Raw genomic sequence first — 14,666 nt, 5'->3', positions numbered from 1 at the left:
GTCTCCCAAAGTTTCGTCGCCCAAATATCTTTTTCTTGTAGTGTTTCTCTCTTATCTCAATCCACATCATCATTCTCATCAAACTAGCCAGCTATGGATTCCATTCTTGGACGTCCTTTTTGTAGCTGTCAATTGTCCTTTAGCTCAAAACGAGTGAGGATCCTCCATGTGTCTTGATTAGGTGAGAATGAGTTTTGGACATAACAGAGTGTGCCGTCTCTCTCTCTTTTCAACTCTTTTATTTTGGATTTTTCATGGTTTTGGATTGAGAGAGAAAGTTCAAGTTATTCCAGTATGAAAAATATTTTTCAATGAAAAATGATTTCTAAAATCTGAGTTGTTTTTATGTTCATCATCAATATCAACTACTCATATAGATTTTCGAATTTAGATTTTCCATCGACTTCTTCAAGTTATGATAACTTGAAAGAGCTGATTTTTATAAAATCCACAATTGCGATTCATTGCTTCTTTTCGTGTTCTGCTGTGCTTGTGATGTTGTTGGTGTCGTGCATTGAATAGCTCAAGGTGTGAGCTACCAATGTCATGATGGACTAATTGCTTGGCTCAAAAAGTTTGCACAAGGGTAAGAAGCTGCCACTTAGATTTAGAATTTAAGTGAAGAGCTTGTTTATGTGATTTCCCTTGTATTGAAACTCTTGAATAATGGATTTCCTGGTCAGCCCAAAAAGACCTCCAGTTTTTTAACCTTATAGTGGTTTTTTTGGGTACCAAAATTTTGTCTCTATCCTCTTTGTGTTGTTGTTTTTTAATGTGAAATATAAACACAAAGAACACTCACTTCACATTTGTGCATGATAACTTAAACTCTTGAAAGGTGAATGAACTTTGCAAAACAATCACACACCACTTTAGTTGTTGCTAGCATTAGGATGCCTACAATGATGGATCATTTGAGTGCTTAGGCTGTCACTTGGCTTTTGTATGTGTTTGATTTAAGTTGGATGCAAGATCTGTGAGTTTGTTTCAAGAATCAATCTGAGGTTCAGATTTATGTTTGTTTGATTAGTTTCTGAGTCAACACATAAGCAAAAATTGGGGTCCTATAACTCAGTGTGTTTTTAACTGAGTTTATTAGGCAGTTGCGCTACCTAATACCAAATTACAACTTCAACCACTATTACACAGAAGCATCTGTTCTAAGTTGTTTAGTAGTTAACATATTAGAGAAACAGCAGGTACTCTACGTTGGAGGTCTCTTGATGATGTGATCACATTTAGGTCTGCCTTGACAGGTTGTAGTACAATATTACTTTAAGTAGCTTTCGCCTATATATGCTGACTTCATGATCGTCCACGAAATGTTAGTCTACCTCATCGCATTCCAAAAGATATAGGCTTCCAACACAAACAACCATCTGGAATGGTTCTTGTAAATTGGCAAATCTTATTGTCCAACACCACTGTTGAGTCGGACTAAAGCAATAAAGACGATGTCAACAAGCAGTCTCCAATTCAACCACTCGAACTGTGAAAGTCACATCCGTGTCGGCCTCAAATGGGGTTGGCCATTCCTCAAATTTCTTAGTGTACGTTGAGTTCAAACACTACGGCCACGTACAAATCAGTCTTTGCATCCGGCATTAGCCAGTGCATAGCATCATTCAAATAGGTCATATCTGAAGAGGCCCAAAAATTACTGCTGCAACGGCGAGGTAGTGTGAGTATTGGTTTCCATGAATTGCAATTCAGACTAAACAAATTCATTTCGATGCGTTCCCCAAATTGTCATTTTCGACTGTACTCGACCACACGAGCTACTATGTGATATGTATGTCCTATATATATCTCTGAAAAAAAAAAAAAATTATTCATTAGATACATAGATTGAAGAAAATGACCATGCATGTACTGGCACAAGATAAGGGTTAATTTGATCATCAGGAAGGGGGGTCTCCAGCACAGGCTCAGTGCCATCAGACTTATCAGAGCTATATTGAGCATCATCAAATAATGGTGGTTCATATATAACCATCTGCTGCTTCCCATGCCCACTGCTTTGTCCCGGATACATAACTGAAAGTTGATAATAAAAAACCACAAAACTAGAAGACAACTTATGCAACCTAATCATAGACAACTCAGTCCATTACCATTTCCAAGTTAAACACCCAAATTCATATATAGTCAATATTAACATTCGAGATTACATCAATCAAGTTTATTCAGCAACTAGAGACTATACATATACAAGTTAGACTTTACTAAGTAACAAGAAGGCATATAAATATACAATTCAACTGGAGTAATGGAGAACACAAGTATACAACGCAACATACATATACATAATAAGCTACGTGATACAAATAAATCCATCTTAGCCCTGGCTCTTTCTTCCTGCCCCTCACCAGTCAGCCAGCACTTCGACCCCATATACATATACAACGCAAGTACTGTAGCTGATGATTGGTAATGGAGAACCAAAGCTATATGTTAAAAAAAAGAAGTGATTTGTTAAGAATTTGGGTAATATTGAAATGTGTAAGGGTCTGGTCATTGGGAATTTGGGCTTAAAATCCAACAAAATAAAAAATTCCTAAATTTAATCCCTAAATTTAAATGGGGTTCTTAGTTCTCACATTTAAACCTAACCTAAATACTCAAATTTAATCCCTAAACAACTAAATTCACACCTAAATTTATCCCCAATAAGTACCCATATATTCTCGATCTAGTCCACTTTCGAGATAGAACATTAGGTCTATAGTTTCTTGTTAGATGATTAGTATGAGAAGTAGATTCTCTTGCACAACCTGATTTCAGTACTACCGGCAACTGTTCTGACCTGGCATTCTCTATGTGGAAAACTATGTACTCCCACAATCTCAGCACTGAAAACCCCCTAAAATATGTCTATTTCTCCCCCCATAACTCCAAAGAACCCTTGCATATATAACCCCATTATGGTTCAGTTGTTAGCTGAAGGAGAAAAATATGATATAGAAGTAACGGAGCTTGATAACAAACAAAATTTCAGTTATATTTCCATGCATGTCCCTTTATGAAATATGAATCTTAAAACTCCATGGATCAAAGATTGTCGAGTCCCACTGCAATACAAGTCAAAAGAAATTATACACTAGTCCAAAACAAACACCAATGTCCAACTCAGAGTTGCATAGCCAACTGTTTGTTGCATTTTAAAAAGGGAGCATTTTTTGCAACTAACAAAATAAGAAATGTCAATACAACTACAAAAACCTTAATTTTAAGCTAGTTTTCTAATTAACTTACTAACTATTTTAAGCTGGTTTATTTGATCTCATCTTTTGATTGTGTGGTTTATTTATTTGTAACATAATTTTTTTTTGGTTTTGAAAAGTATTTGGACTCTAGCTTTTTTGCTGCGTGGCTATGGTTTGGAAGCCATTGTAATTGTTGCTTGTACTTATTAATTGTAGTGGAAAGCAGTTTGAGATTTCTGAGATTTTTGTTATTAAATTTTAAATGGAAAATAACTAGCCTGGTAGGATAAGCTTCTCATATGAATGAGCGCAATAATTCATTGGATCAGACTATTTAAAAAAAAAAAAAAAAAAAAAAAGGAGGCTGCCATGTCCAACAGTGTATAGTTTCTGAATTTTGAAAAACTCAATCCTTTTTTTTGCCAGTAGCTGTGCAACTGTGTTTGGTTACTAAAATTATTTGACAGTTTTGCGGTGTAGTGGCACGCTGCTCATTCATATGATTGAAAAAACCATATGACCCTCCCACTAGGAAAAGTATAGCAATGACCATTTGCACAAAAAAAAAGGAACTTATTGAGAGCCTTAGGGTGCAGTAGCATGTTGTTCTTTTAGGTGGTTGAGAAACCAGTAACTGTACAACAGTGTTTGGTTACTAAAAAATTTTCAAAGTCTTGCGGTGCAGCAACGCACGTTGATCTTTTAGGTGGTTGAGAAACCAGTAGCTGTTTTGGTTACTAAAATTTAAAATTGAGATTTGCCAAAGGAGGGTATATTGAATGAAAAATATATTGAAAATATTTCATCATGACCCTCAATCTGGATAATAATAACAAATATAAGATACCCCAACACTAACAGATAAATGGCACATTACATATGTGAGATTTGCCAAAGGAGGGCATATTGAATGAAAATACTAAATGAAAATTATATTAAAAATATTTCATCACGACCATAATTCCGACGCCCCCTTCAAAAATAACTTGTTTTTATTTTTTTTAGAAATTGATTTAATGTGTTGAATTCAAAAAAAATTGAAGTTGGAAGAAATTTCACAAATCTGAAAAATTTTCTTTAAAAATGGACAGTTTCAGGTAGCTTATTTTGTGATCATTTATCTAGAGATTTATAGCTTCGTTTTAAATTCTTTTTTTATGGTTGTAAAGAGAAGATTCATGGCTTCAAAACTAGTATAAAATTGCTGAATTTGGTAGAGATTTGATATGTTAAAAGTTTGGTCAAAATTGGGAAGACGTTAAATGGAAGGACAAAATGGTTCTTTTCATCCCATGTTATTCAGTTTTTCTTATTAATTTTAACCCAACTTTTAACCTATCAAATCTCCATCAAATTCATCAATCTTATGCTAGTTTTGAAGGTATGAATCTCTTCTTTACAAGAATATAAAAATCATTAAAACCAAAGTTATAAATCTCAAGATAAATGATTACAAAATAGGCTACACGAAAGTGTCACATTTTATAAGAAAAGTTTCAGATTCTTTACATTTCTTCCAACTTTAATTTCCTTTGAATTCAAAATCTCAAATCAATTTCTTAGGCTACTAGAAACATGTTTAAATTTGGGTCAAAATTGAGAAGACGTTAAATGGAGGGGCAAAATGGTCCATATCATCCCCTGCTTTTTTTTTTTTTTCTCAATTTTGACCAACTTTTAAACTATCATATCTCTACCAAATTCATTAATCTTATACTAATTTTGGACCTATAAACATCTTCTTTAAAACCATATAAAAAGCATTAAAAACAGAGCTATAAACTTAGAGATAATTACAAAGTAAGCTATCCGAAACTGCACCATTGTTTAAGAAAATTTCCATATTTTTGAAATTTCTTCCAACTTCTCCATCTATACGAACAAATTCTTCCTTCCTATCTACCACTTCTTTGTCCAATACATATTCGATTACCCGACTTTCCTTAAAACTAATGTTTGAATTCTTTTTTTTCTTTTTTTAAATGTACACAACAACAATATAAGATCATAACCACTAATGAAAATATGTCCACATGTGGTATAAGTAAAATATTATAATTTGAGCAAGCAAACCTACATCACGAAATTTCGGGTTTGGAAGTTTTGGGGTCAAAATGGTACCTTCCATATAGAAGTTTGAGTGTATTTCGTCCCCTGTTATCTAGTTTTTCTTCTCAATTTTGACCCAACTTTTAGCCTGTCAAATCCCCACCGAATTCAACAATTTTATATTAGTTTTGAAGGTATGAATCTCTTCTTTACAACCATATAAAAATCATTAAAACCGAAATTATAAATCTCGAGATAAATGATTACAGAACCGCCTATTTTTTAAGAAACTTTTCATATTTTTTAAATTTCTTCCAACTTCAATTTTTTTCGAATTCAACACCTCAAATTAATTTCTTAGGCACGAGAAACATGTTTAAAGTTGGGTCAAAATTGGGAAGACGTTAAATGGAGGGGCAAAATGGTCCATTATCTCCCCTAATATCTTTTTTTTTTTTTTTCTCAATTTTGACACAACTTTTAACCTATCACAACTTTATCAAATTCATCAATCTTATACTAGTTTTGAAAGTATGAATCTATTCTCAGATATTTATGTTTGTATGTGTGTTATATTTATGTGTTAGGTGATGGTGAAGAAGAGGCGCACAACTTCCATGAAGAGGAATCTTACCAAAACATGGTAATTACCAAACCAAAAATAACTACGAACCAAAATTGCAATTATCTCAAAATAATATGGATGGCAGTAAATACCAAACCATAAGTTCTACAGACCAAAATTGTAAATAAATAATAGTCTTTTAAACACTACAAGAAAAATGTCGATAGATATCAGTCGTGGACTGATATCTATTTGGGTAGCCGCCTGATATAGCGCGTCGTGATATCTAATGTATGGTATTTTAGATATCAGTTTTAAACTGATATGTAAACATTGTTTATTATATCATTTTTCTTTTTCAACCTGATATCCTAAATACAAAATGGATATCCAATTTGATATTATTTCTGATATCTATAAAATCCAAGTACCAACAGGATTGGTCAATAGATATCGTATTGGATACTAATACTGACATATAACTCGATATCAATATCAGGTTTGAGGTAGAATATGATATAAAACTATAGTATCAATATCAGGTCTATAGTAGAATCTGATATATATAATCTTGATATCAATATCAGGTATGGAATAGGTTCTGATATCTAAATATTGTTTTTATATCAGATCTGAGAAAGAATCTGATATCAAAGCGTTATAAAATATCAATTATTAGTCTAAAACTGATATCGTTTAGTATGTCGATTTCACAAAAGAAAATTGGAATACAACTTGCTATATCAGTTTTTTTTCACCTAAAAAATGATATGAATACATAAATTTGAGCCTGTACATAAATTTGTGCAGCCATAAAATCTTCCATGCATTCTCATTCCATATATTTCAATAATCACCAATAACAATATTCAAAGCTGCCTACATGTACATAATCACCAATAACAATACAAATATCCAACAAGATAACCATATATATATTTTTTGTTTTGTAGAGGTCTAAACATACCATCCCACCAGCCTAATAACTAAGGCAATATTGCCTAAACCCTGCTTGTTAAGACCTTTACAAAACCAAAACAATGTACCAAACGCTGCCCACATGTACAAAATAACATGACAGCACCTAGCCTAATTAATCTGCAAATCAGCACTATGTCTAGCTAGCTAGCTAGTTCTATCTTCAATTCTGCCATCCTTTACAAAATAGTCATGGCAGCATGTATGATCTAATTAAAAGCACCAAATCTTCAATCTTCTTCCATGCTTTACAAAAAATGAGCATGCACGACAGCTTTCTTCTATCCACAAAAAAGGCAAAATGCACACCACCTACCAATTAACTTGTCGGTAAATACTTAGTTCACTTGTTTAATTAGAAAACTTTTTGTGATGTAAATGGAGGATGTATGTGCAGAATGGTTAACTTCAGGAAATTAAAATGCTAATAATGTTAATACGTTAATCAATATATTTTAGGGGAATCTCAACTATTTGCAAACATCCATAAGAGAAATTCTTCATTTTCAGACAAATTGAATAGCCCTGAGTTTGTCCAAAAGGCAAAGCACTATTCATTACCTGTATCAAATTAACCGCTTGCTTGACAGCCCATCCAAATAAACTCAAACCAACAAGAACAGAAAGAGGTGTAATATGATTTGCAAGATCCATGAAAACCTGAAAGAAGGAAAAATTCAGAAACCAAAATAATCTGGGAATACCCTCTTTACATCCAAGAAAAACTGCAGCACTTACATCAATCAAATTATCAGTTTCGTTCTTTGCAAGAAGAAATAGAATTATATAAAGCACCTGCAGAGTAAACAATCGAATCAAGTTAAGAGCAGGAACTACACCTATTGAAAAATTTCTATAGGTAGATAGACAAACCATGTTACAATTACCTCACATGCCACACAACAATAAGCCATAAACATTCGATTCCCATAGTATGCTTTAAAAAGCCAATTAGTGCTGTCTTTCACATCTTTGTGACTAGCCTTGCCTAACAGGAAAGTACTGCAAATAAATGTATTGAAGTGTAAGCATAATATATTTAATGGATCAAATAAAATAAATTCGTCCAATAGATTAAGCTAATAAAATATATAAGAACATTACCTGTACATCTGAAGCCAGTGGCTGCCAATATCTAAGGCAAGCAATGAGAGGAAAACCAAGCCAGGCCTGCATTGACATCCCACCAAAAGCTAATATAAACATGCATACATGGATACAGCAACAAGTAGACAATAAATAAAATGTTTTACCTATATACTTGTGAAAGAATGACCAAGAGACAAGCAGTGCTTATCCTGAGATACAAGACATGTTAATCAATATGGTCAATATAAATAAGAAATCATTTAAGCAATACCTGAAATTAGTACATGTTTCTATTTTCTTGTGCATGTGTGTGTGTGTGTGTCTGAAAGAGAGAGAGAGAGAGAGAGAGAGAGAGATCAAAGATCACCTGTCTGTTACCATGTCCAAAACAGCTCCAAAGGTCGAAACTGAACCAGGAAGGGGGAAAAAGCTTAATCGAATGCAACATTTTAAGGGTTTGCTTATGATCAATTACCAATTTCTGCTCATAATATGCAATAAGATAACTTAATCACACATGCCAACAAAAAAACTCTTCCTTACAGTCAATCAGGCCACAGAAAAAAAGACAGCACTTCAGTAATGTAACTATTTTAAGGTTCACTAGAATAAGAAATCTCCTATCCGTAATATACTGCAATCTCTAAAATAAGGAGACACTGATGGTTAAATTTCTGTATAGAGATCTAATAGTCGAATATAAAACTGTATTGTCTAGCTCTGTATAACAGTATAATATGAAGATAATTCAAGTCAACCGCACCATGTACAGTGAGAAAGTGCAAATCAGGGTCAAGAAATGTAGCCCCTATAGAACTGAAAGGCAAATGAGTTGGTGAAGTCAAAATGATCTTGATAAGTGTGTACTGAGTGGATACTGTTAGTGATAATCATCTTGATACAATATACTAACCATGCACTCAAAAGTGCAAAAGTGCAACAATTTGTTTGTGCTAATGTATATATGCACAAACTACACAATCCTTCCAATCAAAAACAACATTGCAAACTACACAATCCTTCCAATCAAAAACAACATTGCAAACTACACAAAATCCCATACCTTGATTGAATTTGCGAGCACACCAACCATCTATGCCATCACAGACAAAGCTGGAACAGCAAATTTAATCATATTATACCCAACACAGACGAATTGAACAAGATGGCTTAAACACTAATGTTGCATTTGGATTGCAGTTTTGAAAGGAAAGATTTAGACTTGACTATTTAGTTTAAATTGTGTTTGCATCAAATGTTTAGGGAAGAAAGCATAAAAAGAGAGTTTTGACCATTTTTGTTGTGGGTTGAAAATTGCTCTACATTAGTGATTTCAAGGTGAAATTGAAATAACCTATTTGTCTTCAGTATTTGAAATTCAATCTACCCATTTCAAATATTCAAATTCACATATGGATTTCATCAACATACAAAAAGTAAATAAATGAACTAATACTTTTAAAATCTTATTGAACAATTTACATTGATAATTCAATCCAAAACTCTTCCTCTAAATCCAGAAATCCAAACACAACATAAATGAATTCCAGAAAAGCATTAATTCTCACCTGAAAAAATAGAGAACGGAGAAAAGCTGTTTGTTGGAGAAGCATTGGGCAAAGGCAAAACAGTTCATAAGAATCCTTATGTAGCCTGCATTCCCAGTAAGCATAAAATCATTTCAGAAAAAGAAAATATACTTTCAGTTAAGTTTGCAATGTAGTATTAAAGTAACATGCTTTCAAGAACATGTAAACAAAACACATGTCAAGCATAGAAATAACTAAAACTCATTTTTTCTGAAGCAAAGCAACTATAAAAACAAACCCATCATTCTAATAACTTCTAAGCACCCAGAAAGAGATCCAAAATCCTTTTTTTGTTTTCATTTTCTTCCCAAGGGTAAATCAAAACTAAAAACTCTTACCTTTTCTTACATTCTCTCAGCAACCAAACATAAAGCACGTGTAATCCACCCTAAGTCACAACATGACAATATAACCCGCTAATTCATAAATCAATTATCCTTTGCAACCACATACAAATACAGAGAAAGCTGCTCATATCTTAGATCTCAAAATCCATATTGGACTTCAGATTTTCTAATTTTTTTCCTAAATAAATATTCAGATGTAAACAATTGTATTTCCATGTGTGTACATGTGTTTATGTTCCTGTGCTTTTATATGACCTAGGGTTCAAAATAGTGAAGATATAATCAAAATCATACTTCACCTGTCGAAAGGATCTTCAAGCGGTGGCGGCGATGGCAAGAGAGAGGCTGGGGTGCGACTGGTCAGGTTGTTCTTTGACGTCTGTGAATGGAGAGGCTAAGAGTCAGAGGGTGAGAGAGAGACAGAGAAGTGAGAGTGACAGAGAAGTGAGAGTACTGAGAGAGACAGACGAACTCACAATGAAGTCTGGGCCTGGAGTGGCGATGGCGACGGCGACTCCGACGATGAGTGTGTGACACTGATGAGCTGAGACAGTTTTTGCGAGATGGAATTTGCGAGAGATCGAGAGACAGATCGAGATCGAAGTGAGCTGAGAGATAGATCGACCTAGGTTTTTAATTTTTAGTATATTCTGTATATGTCTAAGTGTTGGGACTTGGGAGTAGGACAAAAAAATTTAAGTCAGATAAAACACATTACATATCAGTGTAAGGATAAAAAAATTATAAGTGTTGTTTTAAGATATCAGTTAACAATTTATACTGATGTCTTTATAAGTTCTTAGAAAAATGACAATATTATATATCAGTTGAAAAAAACCATGTGATATCTAATAAAGTTTAGAAATCAGTAAAAAAATTATCTGATATTATAATTTTTATAATATCAGTTACATTAAAATCTGATATAAAATGGGTGATATCTATTGACATTTTTCTTGTAGTGAAATATTATCACACAACACCCTACATTCAAACAACATCATCTCCTTCTCCAAGCCCTATTTCAAATATCTTAAATATTGACCAATCATCTTCCTACACATTAAATGAAAGTCACTATAATTTAAAATAAACCTAAAATCAAAATTCAAAGTTGTTGTAAAATATGTAGATATTAGGGTTTATGGAAAAGAGGAGGCAGAGAGAAATATATCAGTCGTCATCTTATTCATCTTATAAATATCCTTATATAGAGGTATGGTTTACTAGGTTTAGAATATTTACTAGTATGCCCCTACAACTAATTACAGGAATAGCCACATATAACAATATATTTACAACAAAAGTTACCTTATTCTCTAGTCCGAGACATTGTGACAGTGAATACTATGTCATTTTAAATCTAGTAAAGACCAAATTGCAAACGGACATCAAAATATATCAATTCCCACTCGGTTACATATCCAAACATTGTAATCCTACCATTAGCCCATTCCTTATACTTTCTACGATTCCGTCCTCGTATCCATTGATGGTCATTTGTTGAGCGGTTATAAAGATTGGAAACTAATCTCATCTTCGTGTACTTAAAAGTTTTTTTCTGTATAAACTAAATGGGCCAAGAAGTAGACATGTCAGTATGGGGGAGGATTAGAAATGGCTTCATCTGTAGACCATCCAAATATTTTGTAAGTGAAATTAATAATAGTTAACCACAAGCCATGAATTTTCACATAAATATTCCTAAACCGAATGTACATACATAATATCCTTTCAGGAGTACAGAAGAATATGTTTGCCCTCCTAATTGGATATGATTTTGTTAATTGGCCATACATGTAATTCTAGAGTGAGAGACAGTGAGAAAGGGAGAGACGGTGAGAAATAACAGCTTATGCAACCCAGTCCACATTGGTTAGGAGGATTCTTAAACGAGAACATGTACACAATAAAAAAATTTATGCTGGCTTTCTAAATTACATTTCAAACAATAAAAAACTCTAGTTGCTTTCCTAGCCAAAAAATGAAAACAAAGAAGGAACATTCTAGTTGCTTTCCTAGCTATCACATATCAAAAAATGAAAATAAAAACTACGTTTCATTTTTTCCCTCTTTGCTGCCCTAGCAATCACATATCAAGAAATCCATCAAATATGCACATTCTTCAAGGCATTTTGAACCTAAGTTTAAGAAGGAACTCATATGATAAAAAAAAAAAAAAAAAAAAAAAGAAGTCATTAGATCAAGCAAAGAAAACCCGCAAGCTACTGTAAGGTAAGCAAAATAGTAAGTCATCATTAAATCAGTATCATAGATCCTAATATACCTTGAATTTTCTTTCCTATTCCACCCTTCTCAACTATACTTTCTGAAATGATTGTTGCATAGCAATAGTTTGAGGTTCTTAGTTGCAAAAGATACAACAATGTCCTCTATAAATGGTCAGTATCTGTTATAACCCACAGAAACTGGTCAACAAACAACACAATAGAATGAGTGTTGATGGAAACCAACGTTTAAAAAAAACTGTAATAAAAAACATAGACAAATAAAAAGTTAAGAAAAAAAGAAGAATACCTTGCTTTTCTTTGTGCCAAGTATACACTTCAACCATAGTAGTTATATTGAGTCCAAAAACAACAATAACTAAGCAGATACCCAAGAAGCAATTCTTACAACCTGAAAACTGCAAACAAAATCAAAAGTAACCGCAATCGTCCTTGATCGTAGCCTCCAGAGTTTGGTGACGTAACAACCAGTCTTGCATATTATAATTACATTTTTTATTACGATGAGTAAATGTCATTATGATTAAGTGACCACAACGAGTCAGATGGCCACCATGGACGCCGATTGGCAGGGGATCAGTCTGGCGATACCTCTGCCTAATAGTCATTCCCGGGTGTTGCATCCTCTTCAGTAAGGAGTCTGGACTTTTGAGATGCTTCAGGGGCATATGAGACTTGTGATGAATCCACGACATGTGAGGCTCGGTTTATCTTTGGGTTTTTGTGATGCCGAAACATTGGTGAATAATGAATAATGATTGTCCTCCTTAAGCTTTCCCCCAGCGTAATGATCGTCCCATATGAAACTTACACATTGGAGAATACCCTATAATAACAATGGTAATAGACATAAATATTAAAACAAGAAAACAGTATATAATGCTCACGTTCTCTCCAACACATTTCCAATAATTTGGATGTGACATGAACAACTTCATGCGACTTCCGTAATTTCCACATTTAGATCTCTAAACATCCGCAAAGAGTCATGCAAATACTAAAAAACAAATATGAATAATGAGTGAATGACTACCAAAAATTGAATACATAATTACCTCCTCATTTGTATGTCGTGGTAGGCGTAAACCACAGCAATGGAACTCATCTGCTCATATCCAGCCATCACAGTCAGCCTTACCCTAATACAAAACACATGCATTTTGACATTTGAATGTTTCGGTTTTAGCACTCACCTGCAATGTTTGCATTAATTAGTCCACACCATATATATATCCCAAACTAAGCATATTTACTCGAACATACAACACTTAGCCCTAAAAATAAGCATACACTTCAACATTTACCAATTATTCCTAAACCCTAATCACTATACATTAACCATAAAGACAACACACTTACAGTTCTGCAATCACTGGGGAGCGGAAGGCATTCGGTGTGTTTACCCCTAGGAATGACAAGCTTATCGCAGTCTCCTTCTCTCACCACGGGAACAGTGATGGACCTACTTGGCAGATTGATTTGATTGCCACACCCTTGGCTGCACGATGTTGAGTACTTGGCATCACAACATCCCCCTTTTCCATAGAAGGCTAAGAGGTATGTTTGTATACCAAATACTCCCTTCGGAAGGTGTTTTAGTCGAGGCTATCAGGATGCAGGAACTCGTTTGCATCCTTACCAATCAATCCCTTAGTTGCCCGATGTGCAATTGCTATATCAAAATGGCAGTTTGACACCCCTGTTTGACAATCACAGTTGGACATACAATCAATTTACATTTTAAAACTTTTTGGTTTCTACTGGGGTTGAGAGGCATGCTTTGTTTAGAGGCATGGGCCAGTGTTAAGTGGAACTGTGGGACATCAGTCTGTATCTTGTAAGAGAAAACACAATACAACTTCTTGATTTTGCTTTTTAATTAGGTGTGTGGAGTCTACCTTGCCTAAATAAGATACCTTTACTAACCACAATCTTCTTTTGAATGAAAGCAATGGAATGGCTGCTCACATGCCAGTCCTTCATATGTAGAGCTGATTGAATCACCTCTCCTCCTATCTCTTTTTAGGTACGTCTTGAGGGGAGCTCTGTTGGGCAGTGGTGGCTGGATATGATTGGCAAAATGTTGGATGAAGGGCCAACGTTTCAACGTGTTGGTTCCAGGCAGTTGGCAGGATTGCTCATTGCTATGTGGTGATCGAGAATCTTTAATGGGAAGATCCCCAGTGTATTGATTGCTTTTTCTTTATTAATAAAATTTCTGTTTCTTATCTTTTTATTTATTCATTTTTTTTTTATAAATTTATGGCTTTTTTCCTTGCTGAGCCTCTCATTAAGGCCGTTAAATTTTTGTCTTTCAGGGTGAGAAATGATCTTACGACTCATGTCGGGGATGTCGATGTTGCAGCAGTTCCATGTGGTTTTGGGCGTGGCATTGGTAACAAGGTAAGGTTACCTTTGTTATGCTGATTTGTACTGTATGATAGAAATTGATTTGGTGTTGCGATCAATCATAGAAAAGGCTTTCTAAGATAACAAAGTGACAAAAAAAAAAGAAAGATGAAAGATGTAAAGATAGAGATTGCCTTTAGTGTTTTGTATGTGGGATGAATTGTAATAGGTTTATGCTTGGCCCG

General features: G+C 34.1%; 1 protein-coding gene across 1 annotated transcript; it reads right to left on the bottom strand.

The window, feature by feature from the left end:
* Positions 1 to 1,828: 1,828 nt before the first annotated feature.
* On the bottom strand, positions 1,829 to 12,767 carry LOC147291668 (putative CDP-diacylglycerol--inositol 3-phosphatidyltransferase 2). The gene is made up of 11 exons (XM_086236000.1): positions 12,575 to 12,767; positions 12,362 to 12,463; positions 9,456 to 9,540; positions 8,951 to 9,000; positions 8,255 to 8,294; positions 8,052 to 8,096; positions 7,903 to 7,968; positions 7,686 to 7,800; positions 7,537 to 7,593; positions 7,281 to 7,458; positions 1,829 to 2,037 (listed from the first exon to the last, which is right to left on the bottom strand). The coding sequence occupies exons 1-11, from the start codon at positions 12,765 to 12,767 to the stop codon at positions 1,829 to 1,831; spliced, it is 1,140 nt and encodes a 379-aa protein (XP_086092126.1).
* Between the last annotated feature and the right edge of the window lie 1,899 nt (positions 12,768 to 14,666).

Source organism: Dryas octopetala, chromosome 3, assembly GCF_963921425.1.
Source record: "Dryas octopetala chromosome 3, drDryOcto1.1, whole genome shotgun sequence".
NCBI classification, from domain to species: domain Eukaryota; kingdom Viridiplantae; phylum Streptophyta; class Magnoliopsida; order Rosales; family Rosaceae; genus Dryas; species Dryas octopetala.
The sequence above is the reverse complement of the archived record's forward strand: the minus strand, read 5'-3'. Positions and strand labels throughout refer to the sequence as shown.